Source organism: Lepisosteus platostomus, chromosome 5 (genome assembly GCF_059453375.1).
Source record: "Lepisosteus platostomus isolate fLepPlt1 chromosome 5, fLepPlt1.hap1, whole genome shotgun sequence".
NCBI lineage: Eukaryota > Metazoa > Chordata > Actinopteri > Semionotiformes > Lepisosteidae > Lepisosteus > Lepisosteus platostomus.
In genome coordinates, this window is record NC_142615.1 from 1,938,947 (window position 1) to 1,959,235 (window position 20,289).

The following is a 20,289-nucleotide window of genomic DNA, read 5'->3' on the forward strand; positions in this document are numbered from 1 at the left end:
ACCGAGGGGGCGGGAAGTAAAGTTCCATTTCCGCCCCTCAAAAAAAAACAATTGCTGCAGTGCGGGTTCTGTTCCGGGTGAAGGGTCACCACGTACCGCTGACTGTCCGGCCATGGAGAGAATCGGTAGGCTGCGGGACGTTTCTGGGGTTTTTTTTTATATGTATTTTGGTCTGAAATGAAACGCCTGGAGGAGCGCGGCGCGGTGACGGGCCGGGCGAGGGATGTAGCAGCCTCTGAGGAAGCGAGAGGCGCAGGCGGCCGGTGGCGTGTTTGTTTTTACAAGACTGGCGTGACAGAAAGTTCGCTCTCAGAAGGAAGCAGACCTTCAGATCTGAACACTTTCTCGCCCGTGTGGGTGGGGGGGGGGTGTTATTTGCCTGTCCTGACCGTGTCTTACGGCTATGACGTGGATACGGTGACATCAGTTTAACCCCCCCTATATCCAGATCCGGTCAGATCCCTGGAGCTCAGTGTCACTCCGGGGGTAGGAGACCCTAACCCTGACCCTACACTGAACTATACCGGCAGGCTGGAGAAGCTGGGTCTCTTTAGTCTGAAGGGGGTGTCAGCCACAATGACAGGCTGAGGGAACTGAGTCTCTTGAGACAACAAGCTGCCCAGCCCTGTGGTTGAAGCCGATACCCCGGCTTCTCTCACACAGACACAGCTGGGTGAGCTCCTCCAGTCAGGACAGGAGGCTCTACTGTACACAGAGGGGGGTGGGGGTGGGGAACAGGCTGCCCAGCCCTGTGGTTGAAGCCGATACCCCGGCTTCTCTCACACAGACACAGCTGGGTGAGCTCCTCCAGTCAGGACAGGAGGCTCTTCTGTACACAGAGGTGGGCGGGGGTGGGGAACAAGCCTCCCAGCCCTGTGGTTGAAGCCGATACCCTGGCTTCTCTCCAGACACAGCTGGGTGAGCTCCTCCAGTCAGGACAGGAGGCTCTTCTGTACACAGAGGGGGGCGGGGGTGGGGAACAAGCCTCCCAGCCCTGTGGTTGAAGCCGATACCCTGGCAGGCCAGGTGACCTTTATCTTTTTTTGTGACGAGCGAGCTGCTGTTGTGTCCTGTCTGACCCTTGCCCTGCCCCCCCCCTGCAGTGTTGCCCCCGCCCGGGCCCCTGGACCTCCCCCTCTCGGCGCTGGAGATGGGCTGCTCCGGGGAGTTCCAGCTGCTGTCCCGGCCGCTGGGGCGCGCCGACGCCCTGCCTCCCCAGTGCACCGTGAGTAACGCGGGGCGTCTCTGCGGCTCCCTGCGCTGAGCTTGAAGGAAGCGAGGAGGCCCGGCGGGGAGCCGGACGAACCGGGTCAGCACCGCCGACCCGCTGAAAGTCCACAGCGCAGCGGGGCAGCCAGCGAGATCAGGGGAGGGACTGTGCAAACTGCACCCCTGGAGAACAGGGCGCAGTAGTACACCTGTGTGCAAACTGCACCCCTGGAGAGCAGCCCTCACTAGTTTCTCCTGTGTGCAAACTGCACCCCTGGAGAGCAGCCCTCACTAGTTCTCCTGTGTGCAAACTGCACCCCTGGAGGGCTGGGCCCACTAGTTCTGTGTGCAAACTGCACCCCTGGAGGGCTGGGCCCACTAGTTCTCCTGTGTGGGTGAGGGATTGCAGGCCAAGCCTTTCCCAGCACACACACACACACACACACACACACACACACACACACTCTCTCCCGGCCGGTCTCAGAGTCCGCTCCCCCCCACAGCTGCCCCACGGCCTGCCGCCCTTCGCCCCCGACCTGCTGGCCGACGTGGAGGAGCGCTTCCTGCGCGACCCCGAATGGCTTCCCCTCCACGACAAGGACGCCGCCTTCGAGAAGTTCCGCCGGTGAGCGCCGCGGTCCCGGGGGGGTGGGGGTGGGGGTCACGGGGTCACGGGGTCACAGCCTCGTGCCGGTGTGGACACAGACTCTCTCTGTCCGTCCGTCCGTCCGCAGGGCGGTCAAGAGGGAGACCCGGCTGGACGCCCTGCTGCACTGCCAGGTCTCGCCCCTGCACTCCTCCCTGTCTGTGGTCCGTAACCCCACCACCGGTGAGCTGCTGGACTTCGCCGAGGTCAGGCCCCGTGTCCGCCGCCGCCGCCGCCGCCACCTCCCCCAAACACACACACACACCGGCTCCGAATTCACCCCCCCCCCCCTTGCTCCCTCCCTCCCCCTCTCTCGGCGTGCGCAGGTGCTGCTGGAGGACACCGGCCTCTCCTGCAAGAACTCTCTCTCCCTCCTGCGGCCCCCCGGCCCCCCGGGGCAGAGCCTGAGGGGCAGCACCACCAACTACCCCTTCCTGCCAGGTAAGGCGCCCTCCTGCCCCCCCCTCCCCCCTCCCCCCGGCTGTCCTGCGTCTCCGGCACTGACCAGTCCCTGTGTGTGTGTGTCCCTGTGTGTGTGTGCGCGCGCAGGGGGGATGGACGAGCCCAGCCTGGAGCAGATCAAGACCAAGACACAGAAGGAGGAGGACATCGATTTCGAGAACGGTGAGGATCCGCCCCGGGGGAGAGGGTGCGACCCCACCCCGCCCCCCTGACCTCTGACCCCCCCTGTTCCCTGCTCTCGCTCCTGAGTCCTGATTGGCCGCCGCGAGTCAGGTGACCTGGGGCCGGCGCGCTGCCGTTGGCTGAGGAGCGGCGGCCGAGGAGGAGGGCGATGAAGATGGCGACGAGGGTGGTGGGGCAGGCGGACGGGGCGTGTCTGCTGTCGCCCTTTCTCCTAAGAGCCGTGCGTTCCCTCTCGCCCACAGACCTGCTGGCAGTGCCTCCCGGCTTCAAGAGGGGAATGGAGTTCGCGAGGAAAGGTCAGAGGGCGCGTCTGGGGGGTTTTGGGGGCGCACGCCCCCCCCAAAACGGTGCCCGACCGGCCTGCTGACCCTCCCTTCTGTTTTCTTCCCCCCTTCCAGATGTGAAGCCCCCCACCGGGCAGCTCAGCCTGCTGTCCCTGCTGTCGGGCTTTGATGACATCATCGACGCGCGCCCCGAGCGGGAGGGCGGGGAGAGAGGGGAGGAGGAGAGGGGCGGGGCCAAGAGGCTGCAGAGGAGCAACAGCCTGGAGGAGCTGGGCATCAAGGCAGTGCTGGCCGTCCGTGGGACTGACCGTCCGTCTGTCTGTGTGTCTGCCTGTGGGACTGACCGTCTGTCTGAGTGTGTGTCTGTCTGTGGGACTGACCATCCATCTGTCTGTGTGTCTGCCTGTGGGACTGACCGTCCGTCTGTCTGTGTGTCTGCCTGTGGGACTGACCGTCTGTCTGTCTGTGTGTCTGCCTGTGGGACTGACCGTCCGTCTGTCTGTGTGTCTGTCTGTGGGACTGACCGTCCGTCTGTCTGTGTGTCTGTCTGTCTGTGGGACTGACCGTCTGTCTGTCTGTGTGTCTGCCTGTGGGACTGACCGTCTGTCTGAGTGTGTGTCTGTCTGTGGGACTGACCGTCCGTCTGTCTGTGTGTCTGCCTGTGGGACTGACCGTCTGTCTGTCTGTGTGTCTGCCTGTGGACTGACCGTCTGTCTGTATGGATCTGCCCTGATCTCTCCTCGCAGTGTGTGTGAGTGTGTGTGTTCATCTGTCTCTCTGCAGGAGGCCGGGCCTTCGTCCTCGTCCTCGTCCTCGTCTTCCTCTTCCTCGGCGGAGAGGCAGGGAGCGATGAAGAGCGCGGAGGACAAGCCCGCACAGAGAGAGCGCTGGGCTATCCCAGTGGACATCAACACCCCCTGCGAGGACTTCCACAAGCGTATCCCTGACCCTGCCTTCAAGGTGTGTGTGAGACCTCTGAGTGTGTGTGCTGGGCTGCAGTGTGTTACTGTGTGTGTGTGTGTGTGTACTGGGCCCCAGTCCGTGACTGTGTGTGTGTACTGGGCCCCAGTCCGTGACTGTGTGTGTGGGCTGGGCTGGGCTGCAGTGTGTTACTGTGTTACTGTGTTACTGTGTTACTGTGTTACTGTGTTACTGTGTTACTGTGTTACTGTGTTACTGTGTACTGCGCTGGGCTGCAGTGTGTGTCTGTGACTGTGTGTGTGTGTGTGCACTGGGCCCCAGTTTGTGACTGTGTGTGTGTACTGGGCTCCAGTCCTTGACTGTGTGTGTGTGTACTGGGCCCCAGTCCGTGACAGTGTGACTGTGTGTGTGTGTACTGGGCCCCAGTCCGTGACAGTGTGACTGTGTGTGTGTGTACTGGGCCCCAGTCTGTGACTGTGTGTGTGTACTGGGCCCCAGTCCGTGACGGTGGGTCTCTCTCTCTCTCTGCCCAGTGGCCCTTCGAGCTGGACGTGTTTCAGAAGCAGGCGGTGTTGAGGCTGGAGGCGGGAGACTCTGTGTGTGTGTGTGTGTGTGTGTGTGTGTGTGTGTGTGTGTGTGTGTGTGTGTACACTGGGCCCCAGTCCGTGACGGTGGGTCTCTCTCTCTCTGCCCAGTGGCCCTTCGAGCTGGACGTGTTTCAGAAGCAGGCGGTGTTGAGGCTGGAGGCGGGAGACTCTGTGTGTGTGTGTGTGTGTGTGTGTGTGTGTGTGTGTGTGTGTGTGTGTGTACACTGGGCCCCAGTCCGTGACTGTGTGTGTGTACTGGGCCCCAGTCCGTGACGGTGGGTCTCTCTCTCTCTGCCCAGTGGCCCTTCGAGCTGGACGTGTTTCAGAAGCAGGCGGTGTTGAGGCTGGAGGCGGGAGACTCTGTGTTCGTGGCGGCTCACACCTCTGCCGGCAAGACAGTGGTGGCGGAGTACGCCATCGCCCTGTCCCAGAAACACATGACCAGGTCAGCGCCCCTCTGTCTCTCTTCTCTGTCTCTCTCCTCTCTCCTCTCCCTCCCTTTCTCTGCATTGGTGTGGTCCACCCTGGTTGGCCCACAGACCCGTCCGTCACCCTCCCCATCCTGCTCTCCCATAGGACGATCTACACCTCCCCCATCAAGGCGCTGTCCAACCAGAAGTTCCGGGACTTCAAGACCACCTTCAAGGACGTGGGGCTGCTGACCGGCGACGTCCAGCTGAGTCCCGAGGCGTCCTGCCTGATCATGACCACGGAGATCCTCAGGTACGGGGGGGAGGGGGGCAGCGTCTCTGTGATCCCGTGGGTCAGAACCAGGGGCCCGGGCCCGTCCCCGAGTGACGCTCTCTGCTCTGCAGGTCCATGCTGTACAACGGCTCGGACGTCATCCGGGACTTGGAGTGGGTGATATTTGACGAGGTGCATTACATTAATGACACTGAGGTGAGAGACTCTGGACCAATCCTGTCTGTACTCGTACTCTCTGTGAGAGGAGTGCCTCTGGGGTCTGTGTGAGGGTCTGGACTCCTCTCTCTGTGTGAGGAGTGTCTCTGGGGTCTGTGTGAGGGTCTGGACTCCTCTCTCTGTGTGAGGAGTGCCTCTGGGGTCTGTGTGAGGGTCTGGACTCCTCTCTCTGTGTGAGGAGTGCCTCTGGGGTCTGTGTGAGGGTCTGGACTCCTCTCTCTGTGTGAGGAGTGTCTCTGGGGTCTGTGTGAGGGTCTGGACTCCTCTCTCTGTGTGAGGAGTGTCTCTGGGGTCTGTGTGAGGGTCTGGACTCCTCTCTCTGTGTGAGGAGTGTCTCTGGGGTCTGTGTGAGGGTCTGGGCTCCTCTCTCTGTGTGAGGAGTGTCTCTGGGGTCTGTGTGAGGGTCTGGACTCCTCTCTCTGTGTGAGGAGTGCCTCTGGGGTCTGTGTGAGGGTCTGGGCTCCTCTCTCTATGTGAGGAGTGTCTCTGGGGTCTGTGTGAGGGTCTGGACTCCTCTCTCTGTGTGAGGAGTGTCTCTGGGGTCTGTGTGAGGGTCTGGGCTCCTCTCTCTGTGTGAGGAGTGTCTCTGGGGTCTGTGCGAGGGTCTGGACTCCTCTCTCTGTGTGAGGAGTGCCTCTGGGGTCTGTGCGAGGGTCTGGACTCCTCTCTCTGTGTGAGGAGTGTCTCTGGGGTCTGTGTGAGGGTCTGGGCTCCTCTCTCTGTGTGAGGAGTGTCTCTGGGGTCTGTGTGAGGGTCTGGACTCCTCTCTCTGTGTGAGGAGTGCCTCTGGGGTCTGTGTGAGGGTCTGGACTCCTCTCTCTGTGTGAGGAGTGTCTCTGGGGTCTGTGTGAGGGTCTGGGCTCCTCTCTCTATGTGAGGAGTGTCTCTGGGGTCTGTGTGAGGGTCTGGGCTCCTCTCTCTGTGTGAGGAGTGTCTCTGGGGTCTGTGTGAGGGCCCGGTCCATGTTTGTTCTGTCCTCCCTGAGCAGCCCTGCCTCTCTTTCTCTGTCTCTCTCTCTCTCAGAGGGGAGTGGTGTGGGAGGAGGTGCTGATTATGCTCCCAGATCACGTCAGTATCATCCTGCTTAGCGCCACCGTGCCCAACGCCGTGGAGTTCAGCGACTGGATCGGGTACGAGACGGGGGGACGGGGGGGTCAGAGAAGGGGTTCGAGAGGGGGCGAGTGGCACAGGCTGGTGCTGATCGGGAGGGTGGAGGTCCGTGTGGGGGAAGGGGTACAGATAGTGTGAACGGAGGGAAAGGGAGCAGGTGACATAGGTGACACAGGTGGTGCAGGTGACACAGGTGACGTGGTGCAGGTGACAGTTGAAACAGGAGGTGCAGGTGACGCAGTTGAAACAGGTGACAGGTGGTGCAGGCGACACAGGTGAAGCAGGTGACGTAGAAGACGCAGGTGGTGCAGGCGACACAGGTGACGTAGAAGACGCAGGCGACACAGGTGACGTAGAAGACGCAGGAGGTGCAGGTGACGGAGTTGAAACAGGAGGTGCAGGTGACGGAGTTGAAACAGGTGGCAGGTGAAGCAGGTGACGTAGAAGACGCAGGTGACACAGGTGACGTAGAAGACGCAGGTGGTGTAGGCGACACAGGTGACGTAGAAGACGCAGGCGACACAGGTGACGTAGAAGACGCAGGCGGTGCAGGTGACGGAGTTGAAACAGGTGACAGGTGGTGCAGGCGACACAGGTGAAGCAGGTGACGTAGAAGACGCAGGTGGTGCAGGCGACACAGGTGACGTAGAAGACGCAGGCGACACAGGTGACGTAGAAGACGCAGGTGGCGCAGGCGACACAGGTGACGTAGAAGACGCAGGTGGCGCAGGTGACACAGGTGACGTAGAAGACGCAGGTGGCACAGGTGAAGCAGGTGAGAGTGCGTGAGAGACAGACGTGTTCCCCACTCCACCTCGACACCTGCAGTGTCGCAGGGGAACTCTGGGAACGTGCCCTGGAATCCGAAGGACGCGTTTCGCCTTCCGATGTGATTCCTTCTCTCTCCTCCCTCTCGCTCTCCCAGGTGCATCAAGAAGAAGCGGATCTACGTCATCAGCACGCAGAGGCGCCCCGTGCCCCTGGAGCACCACCTGTACACGGGAAACAGCAGCAAGACGCAGAAGGAGCTCTTCCTGCTGGTGGACGCCAACGGCAACTTCCTCACCAAGGGGTAGGAGGAGCGGGGAGGCAGGGAGGTGGGGAGACAGGCAGGCAGACAGAGAGATAGACAGGGAAGCAGACAGACAGGCAGGGGAGACAGGCAGGCGGGCAGACAGGGAGACAGGCGGGCAGACAGGGAGACAGGCAGGCAGGCAGGCAGGCAGACAGACAGACAGGCAGGGGAGACAGGCAGGCGGGCAGACAGGGAGACAGGCAGGGAGACAGGCAGGGAGACAGGCAGGGAGACAGGCAGGGAGACAGGCAGGGAGACAGGCAGGGGAGACAGGCAGGCAGGCAGGGAGACAGGCAGGAAGGCAGGCAGACAGACAGGCAGGGAAGCAGACAGACAGGCAGGGGAGACAGGCAGGCAGAAGGGGAGGCAGGCAGGGGAGACAGATAGGCAAGCAGGCAGGCAGGGAGACAGGGCAGAGAGACGGGCACTGAGTTAAGTCAGTCAGGCAGCCTTCACGGGGACTCACCGGCGCCCCCTCCCTGTCCCCACAGGTACTACGCTGCCGTGGAGGCGAAGAAGGAGCGCACCAGCAAGCACGCGCAGTCGTTCGGAGCCAAGGGTGCCTCGCAGGTCACCACCCCCAACCAGGCAGGTCCCGTCGCGGCGCGGTCCGGCGTGAGGTCGTGAGGTCGTGGGGTCGTGGGGTCGTGAGGTCGCGGGGTCGCGAGGTCGTGTTGCCTCTCGCGGCCTCCGTTCTCACCCCTCCCCCCCCCCCCTCCCCCTGCCCAGGACCGGGCCGTGTGGCTGTCCCTCCTCTCCTCCCTGTACCGGCGGGACCAGACGCCCGTGGTGGCCTTCACCTTCTCGCGCTCCCGCTGCGACGAGAACGCCCGCGCGCTCTCCTCCCTCGACCTCACCACCTCCGCCGAGAAGAGCGAGATCCACTGCTTCTTCCAGCGCTGCATCTCCCGGCTCCGGGGCAGCGACCGGCAGCTGCCGCAGGTGAGGGGTGCCTCTGGGGTCTGTGTGAGGGTCTGGACTCCTCTCTCTGTGTGTGGAGTGTCTCTGGGGTCTGTGTGAGGGTCTGGACTCCTCTCTCTGTGTGAGGAGTGTCTCTGGGGTCTGTGTGAGGGTCTGGACTCCTCTCTCTGTGTGAGGAGTGTCTCTGGGGTCTGTGTGAGGGTCTGGACTCCTCTCTCTGTGTGAGGAGTGCCTCTGGGGTCTGTGTGAGGGTCTGAACTCCTCTCTCTGTGTGAGGAGTGTCTCTGGGGTCTGTGTGAGGGTCTGGACTCCTCTCTCTGTGTGAGGAGTGCCTCTGGGATCTGTGCGAGGGTCTGGACTCGTCTCTCTGTGTGAGGAGTGTCTCTGGGGTCTGTGCGAGGGTCTGGACTCCTCTCTCTGTGTGAGGAGTGTCTCTGGGGTCTGTGTGAGGGTCTGGACTCCTCTCTCTGTGTGAGGAGTGTCTCTGGGGTCTGTGTGAGGGTCTGGACTCCTCTCTCTGTGTGAGGAGTGCCTCTGGGGGTCTGTGTGAGGGTCTGGACTCCTCTCTCTGTGTGAGGAGTGCCTCTGGGGGTCTGTGTGAGGGTCTGGACTCCTCTCTCTGTGTGAGGAGTGTCTCTGGGGTCTGTGTGAGGGTCTGGACTCCTCTCTCTGTGTGAGGAGTGTCTCTGGGGTCTGTGTGAGGGTCTGGACTCCTCTCTCTGTGTGAGGAGTGTCTCTGTGGTCTGTGTGAGGGTCTGGACTCCTCTCTCTGTGTGAGGAGTGTCTCTGGGGTCTGTGTGAGGTCCATGTTTGTTCTGTATTAATCTGTCACAAACCGCTGTCTGCAGGTTCTCCAGATGATCGAGCTGTTGAAGAAGGGGATAGGTGTTCACCACAGTGGGATCCTGCCCATCCTCAAGGAGGTTATCGAGATGCTCTTCACTAAGGGCCTAGTGAAGGTGAGAGGCACGGTGTCTCTTTCTAGAGCACCTACGTCACGCAGGTCCGACACCTGGAAAGTTTAATGTGAATAAGGCATTGCTCATCCAGCTCTTCATGGATGTATTTGGATGCTCTTTTAAAAGGTCCGTCTCGGGCCTCTCCCTGACCTTTCACCTCTGACCTTTCCCAGGTGCTCTTCGCCACGGAGACGTTCGCCATGGGGGTGAACATGCCGGCCAGGACCGTGGTGTTCGACAGCATCCGGAAACACGATGGGACAGCGTTCCGGGACCTGGTGCCTGGTGAGAGACAGGGGACGCTGGGGTACAGAGGGAGATACTGAGAGATACAGGGAGGGAGCAGGGGACACTGGGGTACAGAGGGAGACACTGGGGTACAGAGGGAGCAGGGGACACTGGGGTACAGAAGGGGGACACTGGGGTACAGAGGGAGATACTGAGAGATACAGGGAGGGAGCAGGGGACACTGGGGTACAGAGGGGGACACTGGGGTACAGAGGGAGCAGGGGACACTGGGGTACAGAGGGAGACACTGGGGTACAGAGGGAGCAGGGGACACTGGGGTACAGGGGGGGACACTGGGGTACAGAGGGGGACACTGAGAGATACAGGAAGGGAGCAGGGGACACTGGGGTACAGAGGGGGACACTGAGAGATACAGGAAGGGAGCAGGGGACACTGGGGTACAGAGGGGGACACTGGGGTACAGAGGGAGCAGGGGACACTGGGGTACAGAGGGAGACACTGGGGTACAGAGGGAGCAGGGGACACTGGGGTACAGGGGGGGACACTGGGGTACAGAGGGAGTAGGTGAGCCCCTCCCCTGAAACTGCTCCTCACCACCCCCCCCCCGTCTCCAGGAGAGTACATCCAGATGGCGGGCCGCGCGGGGCGCCGCGGGCTGGACACCACGGGCACGGTCATCATCCTGTGCAAGGGGGCGGTTCACGAGATGAGCGACCTCTACAAGATGATGCTGGTGAGTCGGGGGGGGCCGGGGGGCGTCTCCCGGGGCAGACGGGGGGGGCGGGGGTGGCAACGGGGCGGGCTGTGACCCCGTTATCTGGTGCAGGGTCAAGGTGGGGGGGGGGGCTATCCCAGCAACCACCGGGTGCAGTCCGGAGCTCCCACTTCAGTGTCAGGGCTCCCCAGACCGACTCGGGGTTCCTGTGACCCCCCCCCCCGTCAGTCTCTGGACTTGTTCTCCCCGGACCGACTCGGGGTCACTGCGACCCCCCGCTGAGGGACGCTGGGAGGGGTGAAGGGGGGGTCGGCCGGCGGCAGTCACGTCTCCCTCTCCCCCTCCGTGCGTCAGGGCAAGCCCACCCTGCTGCAGTCTCAGTTCCGGCTCACCTACACCATGATCCTGAACCTGCTGCGCGTGGAGGCCCTGAGGGTGACCGACATGATGAAGAGGAGCTTCTCCGAGTGCCACACCCGCAAGGACTCGCAGGTGCCGAGCCGCCCCGACGCCCACAGATTCACACTGACCCTCACACAGACCCCAGAGACACTCCTCACGCAGAGAGAGGAGTCCAGACCCTCACACAGACCCCAGAGGCACCCCTCACACAGAGAGAGGAGTCCAGACCCTCACACAGACCCCAGAGGCACTCCTCACACAGAGAGAGGAGTCCAGACCCTCACACGGACCCCAGAGGCACTCCTCACACAGAGAGAGGAGTCCAGACCCTCACACGGACCCCAGAGACACTCCTCACACAGAGAGAGGAGTCCAGACCCTCACACAGACCCCAGAGACACTCCTCACACAGAGAGAGGAGTCCAGACCCCCACACAGACCCCAGAGACACGCCTCACACAGAGAGAGGAGTCCAGACCCTCACACAGACCCCAGAGACACTCCTCACACAGAGAGAGGGGTCCAGACCCTCACACAGACCCCAGAGACACTCCTCACACAGAGAGAGGAGTCCAGACCCTCACACAGACCCCTGAGACACTCCTCACACAGAGAGAGGAGTCCAGACCCTCACACAGACCCCAGAGACACTCCTCACACAGAGAGAGGAGTCCAGACCCCCACACAGACCCCAGAGACACTCCTCACACAGAGAGAGGGGTCCAGACCCTCACACAGACCCCAGAGACACTCCTCACACAGAGAGAGGAGTCCAGACCCTCACACAGACCCCAGAGGCACTCCTCACACAGAGAGAGGAGTCCAGACCCTCACACAGACCCCAGAGGCACTCCTCACACAGAGAGAGGAGTCCAGACCCTCACACAGACCCCAGAGACACTCCTCACACAGAGAGAGGAGGACAGACCCTCACACAGACCCCAGAGACACTCCTCACACAGAGAGAGGAGGACAGACCCTCACACAGACCCCAGAGACACTTCTCACGCAGAGAGAGGAGTCCAGACCCTCACACAGACCCCAGAGACACTCCTCACACAGAGAGAGGAGTCCAGACCCTCACACAGACCCCAGAGACACTCCTCACACAGAGAGAGGAGTCCAGACCCTCACACAGACCCCGGAGACACTCCTCACACAGAGAGAGGAGCCCAGACCCTCACACAGACCCCAGAGGCACTCCTCACACAGAGAGAGGAGTCCAGACCCTCACACAGACCCTGGAGACACTCCTCACACAGAGAGAGGAGCCCAGACCCTCACACAGACCCCAGAGACACTCCTCACACAGAGAGAGGAGCCCAGACCCTCCCACAGACCCCAGAGACACTCCTCACACAGAGAGAGGGGTCCAGACCCTCACACAGACCCCGGAGGCACTCCTCACACAGAGAGACCAGCACACGCCCTCATATAGACCCCCATACGGAGCCTTGATACAAGGAGTGCCCTGCCGGACTCACACTGACGCTCCGTGACCCCGCAGGTCCATGAGAAGAGGATCGCCGAGCTGAAGCAGACCCTGTCGTCTCTCCCTCCCGTCGACACCGAGGGGCAGCTGGCCGACCTGGTGACGTACTACCGCACGGTGAAGGAGCTGGTGCAGATCCGGGACACGCTGCAGGTACCGTTGCGCGGGACCCGCCCCCCCGCGGTGCGCGGCGCCCCGGCGCAGGGCCTGACGTGGACGCCTGTCTCCGTGTCCCCGCAGAAGGCCGTGATGGAGTCGGTGAACGGCGTGAAGGCCCTCTCCGTGGGCAGGGTGGTCGTGGTCGGCAACGCGCAGCACAGCAACGCCCTGGGGGTCGTCCTGCAGGTCAGGACAGGGTCGCGTGGCGCGTCTCTGCGCCGCCCGGTCTCTTGGTGCTCGCTGCACTCTCTCTCTCTCTCTCGCCTTCTCTCACTCTCTCTCTCTCTCGCAGGTGTCCAGTGACGCAGCCAATCGCTCCTTCACCGCTCTGATCCTGTGCGAGAGGGGCAGGGAGAGTGGGGGCGCCCCGAACCCCGGCAGCAGCCCTCCGGCCGCCCCCCACCTCCTCTTCAACACGGGGCTGTTCATCCCCGAGGGTACTGTCACTCGCCTGGGCTCACCTGTGAGAGACTCGGGGCTCGATTCAGTGAACGATTCACACCGAGAGATTCAGGGCTCGATTCAGTGAACGATTCACACCGAGAGATTCAGGGCTCGATTCAGTGAACGATTCACACCGAGAGACTCAGGGCTCGATTCAGTGAACGATTCACACCGAGAGATACCGGGCTCGATTCAGTGCACGATTCAAACCGAGAGATACCGGGCTCGATTCAGTGAACGATTCACACCGAGATATACCGGGCTCGATTCAGTGAACGATTCACACCGAGAGACTCGGGGCTCGATTCAGTGAACGATTCACACCGAAAGATACGGGCTCGATTCAGTGCACGATTCACACCGAGATATACCGGGCTCGATTCAGTGAACGATTCACACCGAGAGATACCGGGCTCGATTCAGTGCACGATTCACACCGAGAGATTCGGGGCTCGATTCAGTGCACGATTCACACCGAGAGATTCGGGGCTCGATTCAGTGCACGATTCACACCGAGAGACTCGGGGCTCGATTCAGTGAACGATTCACACCGAGATATACCGGTCTCGATTCAGTGCACGATTCACACCGAGAGATACCGGGCTCGATTCAGTGAACGATTCACACCGAGAGATACCGGGCTCGATTCAGTGCACGATTCACACCGAGAGATACCGGGCTCGATTCAGTGAACGATTCACACCGAGAGACTCGGGGCTCGATTCAGTGAACGATTCACACCGAGAGATACCGGGCTCGATTCAGTGCACGATTCACACCGAGAGACTCGGGGCTCGATTCAGTGCACGATTCACACTGAGAGACTCGGAGCTCGATTCAGTGCACGATTCACACCGAGAGACTCGGGGCTCGATTCAGTGCACGATTCACACTGAGAGACTCGGGGCTCCATCCGGTGAGAGATTTGACCCTGGTGGTCTGGGGGGTGCCCTGGCGTGACCGGCGTGCTGCGTCTCCCCCCAGGCCCCTGCGGGCACACGGTGCAGAAGATCAAGCCCGGCGACATCGCCGCCATCACAGTGAAGACCCTGCGGGTCAGCCCGGACCGCATCATCGACGACTTCAACAAGAGGCAGATGCCTCGCTTCAGGTGAGACCCAGTCGGTCTGGAGCCTGCGTCTCCTCTCTCTGTCTGCGTCTGCGTCTCCCTGTCTCCCCGCTCTGTCCGCATCTGCGTCTCCTCTCTCTGTCTGCATCAATTCTCTCTGCGTCTCCTTTCTCTGTCTGGATCCACTTCTCCCTGCGTCTCCTCTCCCTGTCTGCACCTGTACTCTCTGTGTCTCCTCTCCCTGTTCCTCGCCGCCCGTGTCCGTTTCTCTGTGTCTCCTCTCTCCGTTCAGCAACGTTCTCTCTCTCTCTCTCTCTCTCTTTCGTCTCCTCTCCTCTCTCCGTCCGCGTCACCGGCCCGCGTCTCCTCTCCCCGCCCCGGCGTCTGTTCCTGGGCTCTCGGCGGCTCTCGCAGGATGGACCCCCCCGGGCAGGCCATCTCCACGGCCACCCAGGAGCTGCTGCGATTGGCCGAGGCTCACCCGGGCGGGGTGGCGACCCTTGACCCCGTGAACGACATCCAGCTGAAGGGGGTGGAGGTGGTGGAGGCGTCGATGAGGCTCCGCGTCCTGCAGGACGGCCTGAGCCAGTTCACCTGCGTGCACAGCCCCCGCTTCTCGGACGAGGTAATTCCATGGCATCTCTCTCAGTGTGAGGAGTGCCTCTGGGGTCTGTGTGAGGGTCTGGACTCCTCCCTCTGTGTGAGGAGTGTCTCTGGGGTCTGTGTGAGGGTCTGGACTCCTCCCTCTGTGTGAGGAGTGTCTCTGGGGTCTGTGTGAGGGTCTGGACTCCTCTCTCTGTGTGAGGAGTGTCTCTGGGGTCTGTGTGAGGGTCTGGACTCCTCTCTCTGTGTGAGGAGTGTCTCTGGGGTCTGTGTGAGGGTCTGGACTCCTCTCTCTGTGTGAGGAGTGTCTCTGGGGTCTGTGTGAGGGTCTGGACTCCTCTCTCTGTGTGAGGAGTGTCTCTGGGGTCTGTGTGAGGGTCTGGACTCCTCTCTCTGTGTGAGGAGTGTCTCTGGGGTCTGTGTGAGGGTCTGGACTCTATCTTTCAGTTCTCCAGGCTGCAGGAGCGGATGTCTTTTCAGGAAGAGCTGGACAGGCTGCAGTTCCTCCTCTCGGACCAGTCTCTCTCTCTGCTGCCCGAGTACCAACAAAGAATTAAGGTGTGTGGTCGCCGCCGTGTCGCCCCCCCTCTGCCCCGCCGTGCCGGACGGCCTGTGTGTGCGCTGGATCCGCGAGCCCCCCGTGTCCCCCGTCCGTCCTGCAGGTGCTGCAGTCCCTGAGCTACGTGGACGCCGGCGGGGCCGTGCAGCTGAAGGGCCGGGTGGCCTGCGAGCTCAGCAGCCACGAGCTGCTGCTGACGGAGCTGCTGTTCGAGGGCGGCCTGAGCGCGCTGCCCCCCGAGGAGAGCGCCGCCCTGCTGTCCTGCCTGGTCTTCACCCAGAAGACGCAGGTCACCCCCGAGATCAACTCCTCGCTGCAGGAGGTAGGGGCGCTCGGCGCGGGAGGGGAGGGATCGGGGGCTCCCTCCGTCTGTCTGGACTTGGATTTCACGCTGTCCAGTCGGCGCAGTGTCCAGTGTCCAGTCAGTGCAGTGTGCAGTGTGCAGTGAATCAGCGCAGTGTCCAGTCGGCGCAGTGTCCAGTCAGTGCAGTGTGCAGTGAGTTAGCACAGTGTCCAGCCGGCGCTGTGTGCAGTGTGCAGTCAGTCGGCGCAGTGTCCAGTCATACAGCGCAGTGTGCAGTGGGTTAGCACATTGTCCAGTCGGTCCAGTGTCCAGTCAGTGCAGCGTGCAGTGAGTTAGCACAGTGTCCAGTCAGCGCAGTGTGCAGTGTGCAGTCAGTCGCCACAGTGTCCAGTCATACAGCGCAGTGTGCAGTGAGCACAGTGTCCAGCTGGCACAGTGTCCAGTGAGTCAGTGCAGTGTGCAGTGAGTCAGCGCAGTGTCCAGTCTGTGCTGTGTGCAGTGTCCAGTCTGTGCTGTGTGCAGTGAGCCAGCGCAGTGTGCAGTGAGCCAGCGCAGTGTGCAGTGAGCCTGTGCCGTGTGCAGTGCGCCAGCGCAGTGTCCAGTCTGTGCTGTGTGCAGTGCGCCAGCGCAGTGTACAGTGAGTCAGCGCAGTGTCCAGTCTGTGCTGTGTGCAGTGAGCCAGCGCAGTGTCCAGTCTGTGCTATGTCCAGTGAGCCAGCGCAGTGTTCAGCCGGTGCTGTGTGCAGTGAGCCAGCGCAGTGTCCAGTCTGTGCTATGTCCAGTGAGCCAGCGCAGTGTCCAGTCTGTGCTATGTCCAGTGAGCCAGCGCAGTGTTCAGCCGGTGCTGTGTGCAGTGAGCCAGCGCAGTGTCCAGTCAGACAGCGCAGTGTGCAGTGCGCCAGTGCAGTGTCCAGTCTGTGCCGTGTGCAGTGTCCAGTCTGTGCCGTGTGCAGTGTCCAGTCTGTGCTGTGTCCAGTGAGCCAGCGCAGTGTCCAGCAGGCGTGTCCCCTGTGTTGCAGGGGGTGCAGCGCGTGGTCGCCGTGGCCCAGCGGATCGGCGAGCTGCAGCGGGACTGCGGGCTGGCCCAGTCGGTGGAGGAGTTCGTGGGGCAGTACAAGTTCGGGCTGACGGAGGTGGTGTACTGCTGGGCCCGGGGCATGGTGAGAGACAGCGCCCCCCGCAGGGCCCATGCCGCGTCCAGCAGCCAGCGTGAAGGAAGGAAGGAGGGGTTTGGGTTTCAGGCACAACGTTTTAATAATGCATCGTCCCCGACATTCACCGCGTATAGCGCCTTTCTGGACGCACCACTCAGAGCGCCTCTCAGGTCGTGTGTGTGTGTGTGTGTGTGTGTGTGTGTGTGTGTGTGTGTGTGTGTGTGTGTGTGTGTGTGTGGACCCTGTCCTCTCTCTGCCCAGCCCTTCTCGGAGATCGGTGTGTGTGTGTGTCTGACCCTGTCCTCTCTCTGCCCAGCCCTTCTCAGAGATGTGTGTGTGTGTGTGTCTGACCCTGTCCTCTCTCTGCCCAGCCCTTCTCGGAGATCTGTGTGTGTGTGTCTGACTCTGTCCTCTCTCTGCCCAGCCCTTCTCGGAGATCGGTGTGTGTGTGTGTGTGTGTCTGACCCTGTCCTCTCTCTGCCCAGCCCTTCTCGGAGATCGGTGTGTGTGTGTGTGTGTGTCTGACCCTGTCCTCTCTCTGCCCAGCCCTTCTCGGAGATCGGTGTGTGTGTGTGTGTGTGTGTGTGTGTGTGTGTGTGTGTGTGTGTGTGTGTGTGTGTGTGTGTCTGACCCTGTCCTCTCTCTGCCCAGCCCTTCTCGGAGATCTGTGTGTGTGTGTCTGACCCTGTCCTCTCTCTGCCCAGCCCTTCTCAGAGATCGGTGTGTGTGTGTGTGTGTGTCTGACCCTGTCCTCTCTCTGCCCAGCCCTTCTCGGAGATCGGTGTGTGTGTGTGTGTGTGTGTGTGTGTGTGTGACCCTGTCCTCTCTCTGCCCAGCCCTTCTCGGAGATCGGTGTGTGTGTGTGTGACCCTGTCCTCTCTCTGCCCAGCCCTTCTCGGAGATCGGTGTGTGTGTGTGTGTGACCCTGTCCTCTCTCTGCCCAGCCCTTCTCGGAGATCGGTGTGTGTCTGTGTGTGTGTGTGTGTGTGTGTGTGTGTGTGTGTGTGTCTGACCCTGTCCTCTCTCTGCCCAGCCCTTCTCGGAGATCGCGCAGCTGACGGACGTGCAGGAGGGCATCGTGGTACGCTGTATCCAGCGTCTGGACGAGGTCCTGAAGGACGTGCGCAACGCCGCCCGCATCGTGGGCGACTCGGTGCTGCACTCCAAGATGGAGCAGGCCTCCACCGCCATCAAGAGGGACATCGTCTTCACCGCCTCCCTGTACACCCACTGAGGACATCCAGGACACGGGGGACACAGAGACAGGGGGGTCCGGCTGGACACTGGAGGACATCGAGGACACTGGGGACAAAGAGACAGGGGGGTCCGGCTGGACACTGGAGGACATCGAGGACACTGGGGACACAGAGACAGGGGGGTCCAGCTGGACACTGGAGGACACTGGGGACACAGAGACGGGAGGGTCCGGCTGGACACTGGAGGACATCAGGGACACTGGGGACACAGAGACGGGGGGGGTCCGGCTGGACACTGGAGGACACTGGGGACACAAAGACGGGGGGGTCCGGCTGGACACTGGAGGACATCGAGGACACTGGGGACACAGAGACAGGGGGGTCCAGCTGGACACTGGAGGACACTGGGGACACAGAGACAGGGGGGTCCAGCTGGACACTGGAGGACACTGGGGACACAGAGACGGGAGGGTCCGGCTGGACACTGGAGGACATCAGGGACACTGGGGACACAGAGACGGGGGGGGTCCGGCTGGACACTGGAGGACATCGAGGACACTGGGGGACACTGGGAGTATCAGAAGGGTCGACACTCGGGGTCGCTGAGGGTCACAGGGGGGTCACTGGGAGTCTCTGAGGCAGGGTGGGAGAGGAGAGGGGTGGACTGGTCCCGCCAGTCCGCGGATTTGGAGAATAAAAGAACCGCCCGAGCTCTCAGGTCTGCTGCTTCCTGATCTTTATTTCCTCCTCCGTCTGTCGCGCCGCCCCGCATCACTTCCTGTCCGGGAGACCGCCTCCTGGACATCAGCCGGGCCACTCACGACACGAGCCCCTTAGACCGGAGAGGAGCCGGGGTATCGGCTTCAACCACAGGGCTGGGCAGCCTGTTCCCCACCCCCACCCCCCTCTGTGTACAGTAGAGCCTCCTGTCCTGACTGGAGGAGCTCACCCAGCTGTGTCTGGAGAGAAGCCAGGGTATCGGCTTCAACCACAGGGCTGGGCAGCCTGTTCCCCACCCCCACCCCCCTCTGTGTACAGCAGAGCCCCCTGTCCTGACTGGAGGAGCTCACCCAGCTGTGTCTGGAGAGAAGCCAGGGTATCGGCTTCAACCACAGGGCTGGGCAGCCTGTTCCCCACCCCCACCCCCCTCTGTGTACAGTAGAGCCTCCTGTCCTGACTGGAGGAGCTCACCCAGCTGTGTCTGGAGAGGAGCCAGGGTATCGGCTTCAACCACAGGGCTGGGCAGCCTGTTCCCCACCCCCACCCCCCTCTGTGTACAGCAGAGCCTCCTGTCCTGACTGGAGGAGCTCACCCAGCTGTGTCTGGAGAGAAGCCAGGGTATCGGCTTCAACCACAGGGCTGGGCAGCCTGTTCCCCACCCCCACCCCCCTCTGTGTACAGCAGAGCCTCCTGTCCTGACTGGGTGCGTGTCTGTGTGTGAGTGTGCGTGCCCTGCAGTGGGCTGGTGTCTCGAACCCGTCCCGCACACAGAGGGTAGAAGACGGGTGGGGTGGAGGTATTGTGTCCCCTGGGGGTTTGGGATCTCCCCGTCCTGCTGGTCCTCGCTCCCTCTCTTCGGAATGCGGCCGGCTCCCGTGAGGAATGAGGAATGCGCGCCGGGGAGCGGTAGAGACGGCGGCGGTGCTCCTCGCCGCCCCGGGGGGAGACGGGCCCCTCAGGACCGGCCCTCTCCGGGCTCTCTGCGGCGCTCCCGCGTCCGCGCCTGGGAAGAGACTGCCGCCGGGGGGGCCCGGGGCCGGGAGAGGGGGAGGAGCCACTGTGAGAGCCGATCGGTCCCTGGGCCGGGCGCTGGACCGGTGTGAGTGGCCAGCTGTTGTTTCAGTGTCCAGTCTGTGGGTCACTGTAGCGGTCTGGGTGGGTCAGTCAGTGTGCCACTGTGCCAGTCTGGGTGGGTCAGTCAGTGTGTCACTGTGCCAGTCTGTGTGGGTCAGTCTGGGTGTGCCAGTCAGTGTGCCACTGTGCCAGTCTGGGTGGGTCAGTCAGTGTGTCACTGTGCCAGTCTGTGTAGGTCAGTCTGTGTGTGCCAGTCAGTGTGCCACTGTGACAGTCTGTGTGTCACTGTGCCAATCTGTGTAGGTCAGTCTGGGTGTCACTGTGCCAGTCTGTGTGGGCCAGTCTGTGTGTCACTGTGCCAGTCTGTGTGCCACTGTGCCAGTCTGGGTGTGCCAGTCTGTGTGTCACTGTGGCAGTCTGTGTGGGTCAGTCAGTGTGCCACTGTGCCAGTCTGTGTGGGTCAGTCAGTGTGCCACTGTGCCAGTCTGTGTGTCACTGTGACAGTCTGTGTGGGTCAGTCTGTGTGTGCCAGTCAGTGTGCCAGTCAGTGTGCCACTGTGCCAGTCAGTGTGTCACTGTGACAGTCTGTGTGGGTCAGTCAGTGTGCCACTGTGACAGTCTGTGTGCCACTGTGCCAGTCAGTGTGCCACTGTGCCAGTCTGTGTGGGTCAGTCAGTGTGCCAGTCTGTGTGGGTCAGTCTGTGTGGGTCAGTCAGTGTGCCACTGTGCCAGTCTGTGTGGGTCAGTCTGTGTGTGCCAGTCTGTGTGCCACTGTGCCAGTCTGTGTGGGTCAGTCAGTGTGCCACTGTGACAGTCTGTGTGCCACTGTGCCAGTCAGTGTGCCACTGTGCCAGTCTGTGTGGGTCAGTCA

The 20,289-nt window shown here is 62.0% G+C and overlaps 2 protein-coding genes across 5 annotated transcripts in view; one reads left to right on the top strand and one right to left on the bottom strand.

The window, feature by feature from the left end:
* Positions 1–18,341, top strand: skic2 (SKI2 subunit of superkiller complex). Of its 4 annotated transcripts, none has more exons than XM_088631820.1 (30): positions 1–125; positions 1,104–1,225; positions 1,713–1,834; positions 1,944–2,061; positions 2,182–2,296; positions 2,405–2,479; positions 2,743–2,796; positions 2,899–3,068; positions 3,571–3,744; positions 4,592–4,737; positions 4,869–5,015; positions 5,108–5,192; positions 6,237–6,343; positions 7,249–7,395; positions 7,890–7,986; positions 8,128–8,340; positions 9,168–9,278; positions 9,452–9,563; positions 10,142–10,260; positions 10,597–10,734; positions 12,152–12,289; positions 12,377–12,481; positions 12,588–12,732; positions 13,724–13,850; positions 14,223–14,433; positions 14,859–14,969; positions 15,074–15,292; positions 16,294–16,434; positions 16,690–16,990; positions 17,039–17,126. In XM_088631820.1, the coding sequence occupies exons 1-29, from the start codon at positions 113–115 to the stop codon at positions 16,951–16,953; spliced, it is 3,846 nt and encodes a 1,281-aa protein (XP_088487946.1). In that variant the 5' UTR covers positions 1–112; the 3' UTR covers positions 16,954–16,990; positions 17,039–17,126. The 4 variants fall into 4 exon arrangements, with proteins under 4 accessions (XP_088487946.1, XP_088487949.1, XP_088487948.1 ...); XM_088631823.1 differs by lacking the exon at positions 17,039–17,126 and having other exon boundaries at positions 2–125; positions 16,690–16,713; positions 16,812–17,031; XM_088631822.1 differs by lacking the exons at positions 16,690–16,990; positions 17,039–17,126 and adding exons at positions 17,462–17,672; positions 17,744–18,341 and having other exon boundaries at positions 3–125.
* Positions 16,510–20,289, bottom strand: part of LOC148662396 (uncharacterized) — a 14,353-nt gene continuing 10,573 nt past the window's right edge. Inside the window, exon 7 of the mRNA XM_088631868.1 lies at positions 16,510–19,358. Within this exon, the coding sequence (XP_088487994.1) occupies positions 19,300–19,358 (59 nt within the window). The 3' untranslated portion in view covers positions 16,510–19,299. The remainder of the gene's footprint in view (positions 19,359–20,289) is intronic.

Bases quoted from the DNA above. Each gene is read 5' to 3' on its own strand.
- skic2 (XM_088631820.1), top strand. The intron at 7,396-7,889 runs GTAGGAGGAGCG...CTGTCCCCACAG, and splicing joins GGCAACTTCCTCACCAAGGG to GTACTACGCTGCCGTGGAGG. The intron at 12,733-13,723 runs GTACTGTCACTC...GTCTCCCCCCAG, and splicing joins GGGGCTGTTCATCCCCGAGG to GCCCCTGCGGGCACACGGTG.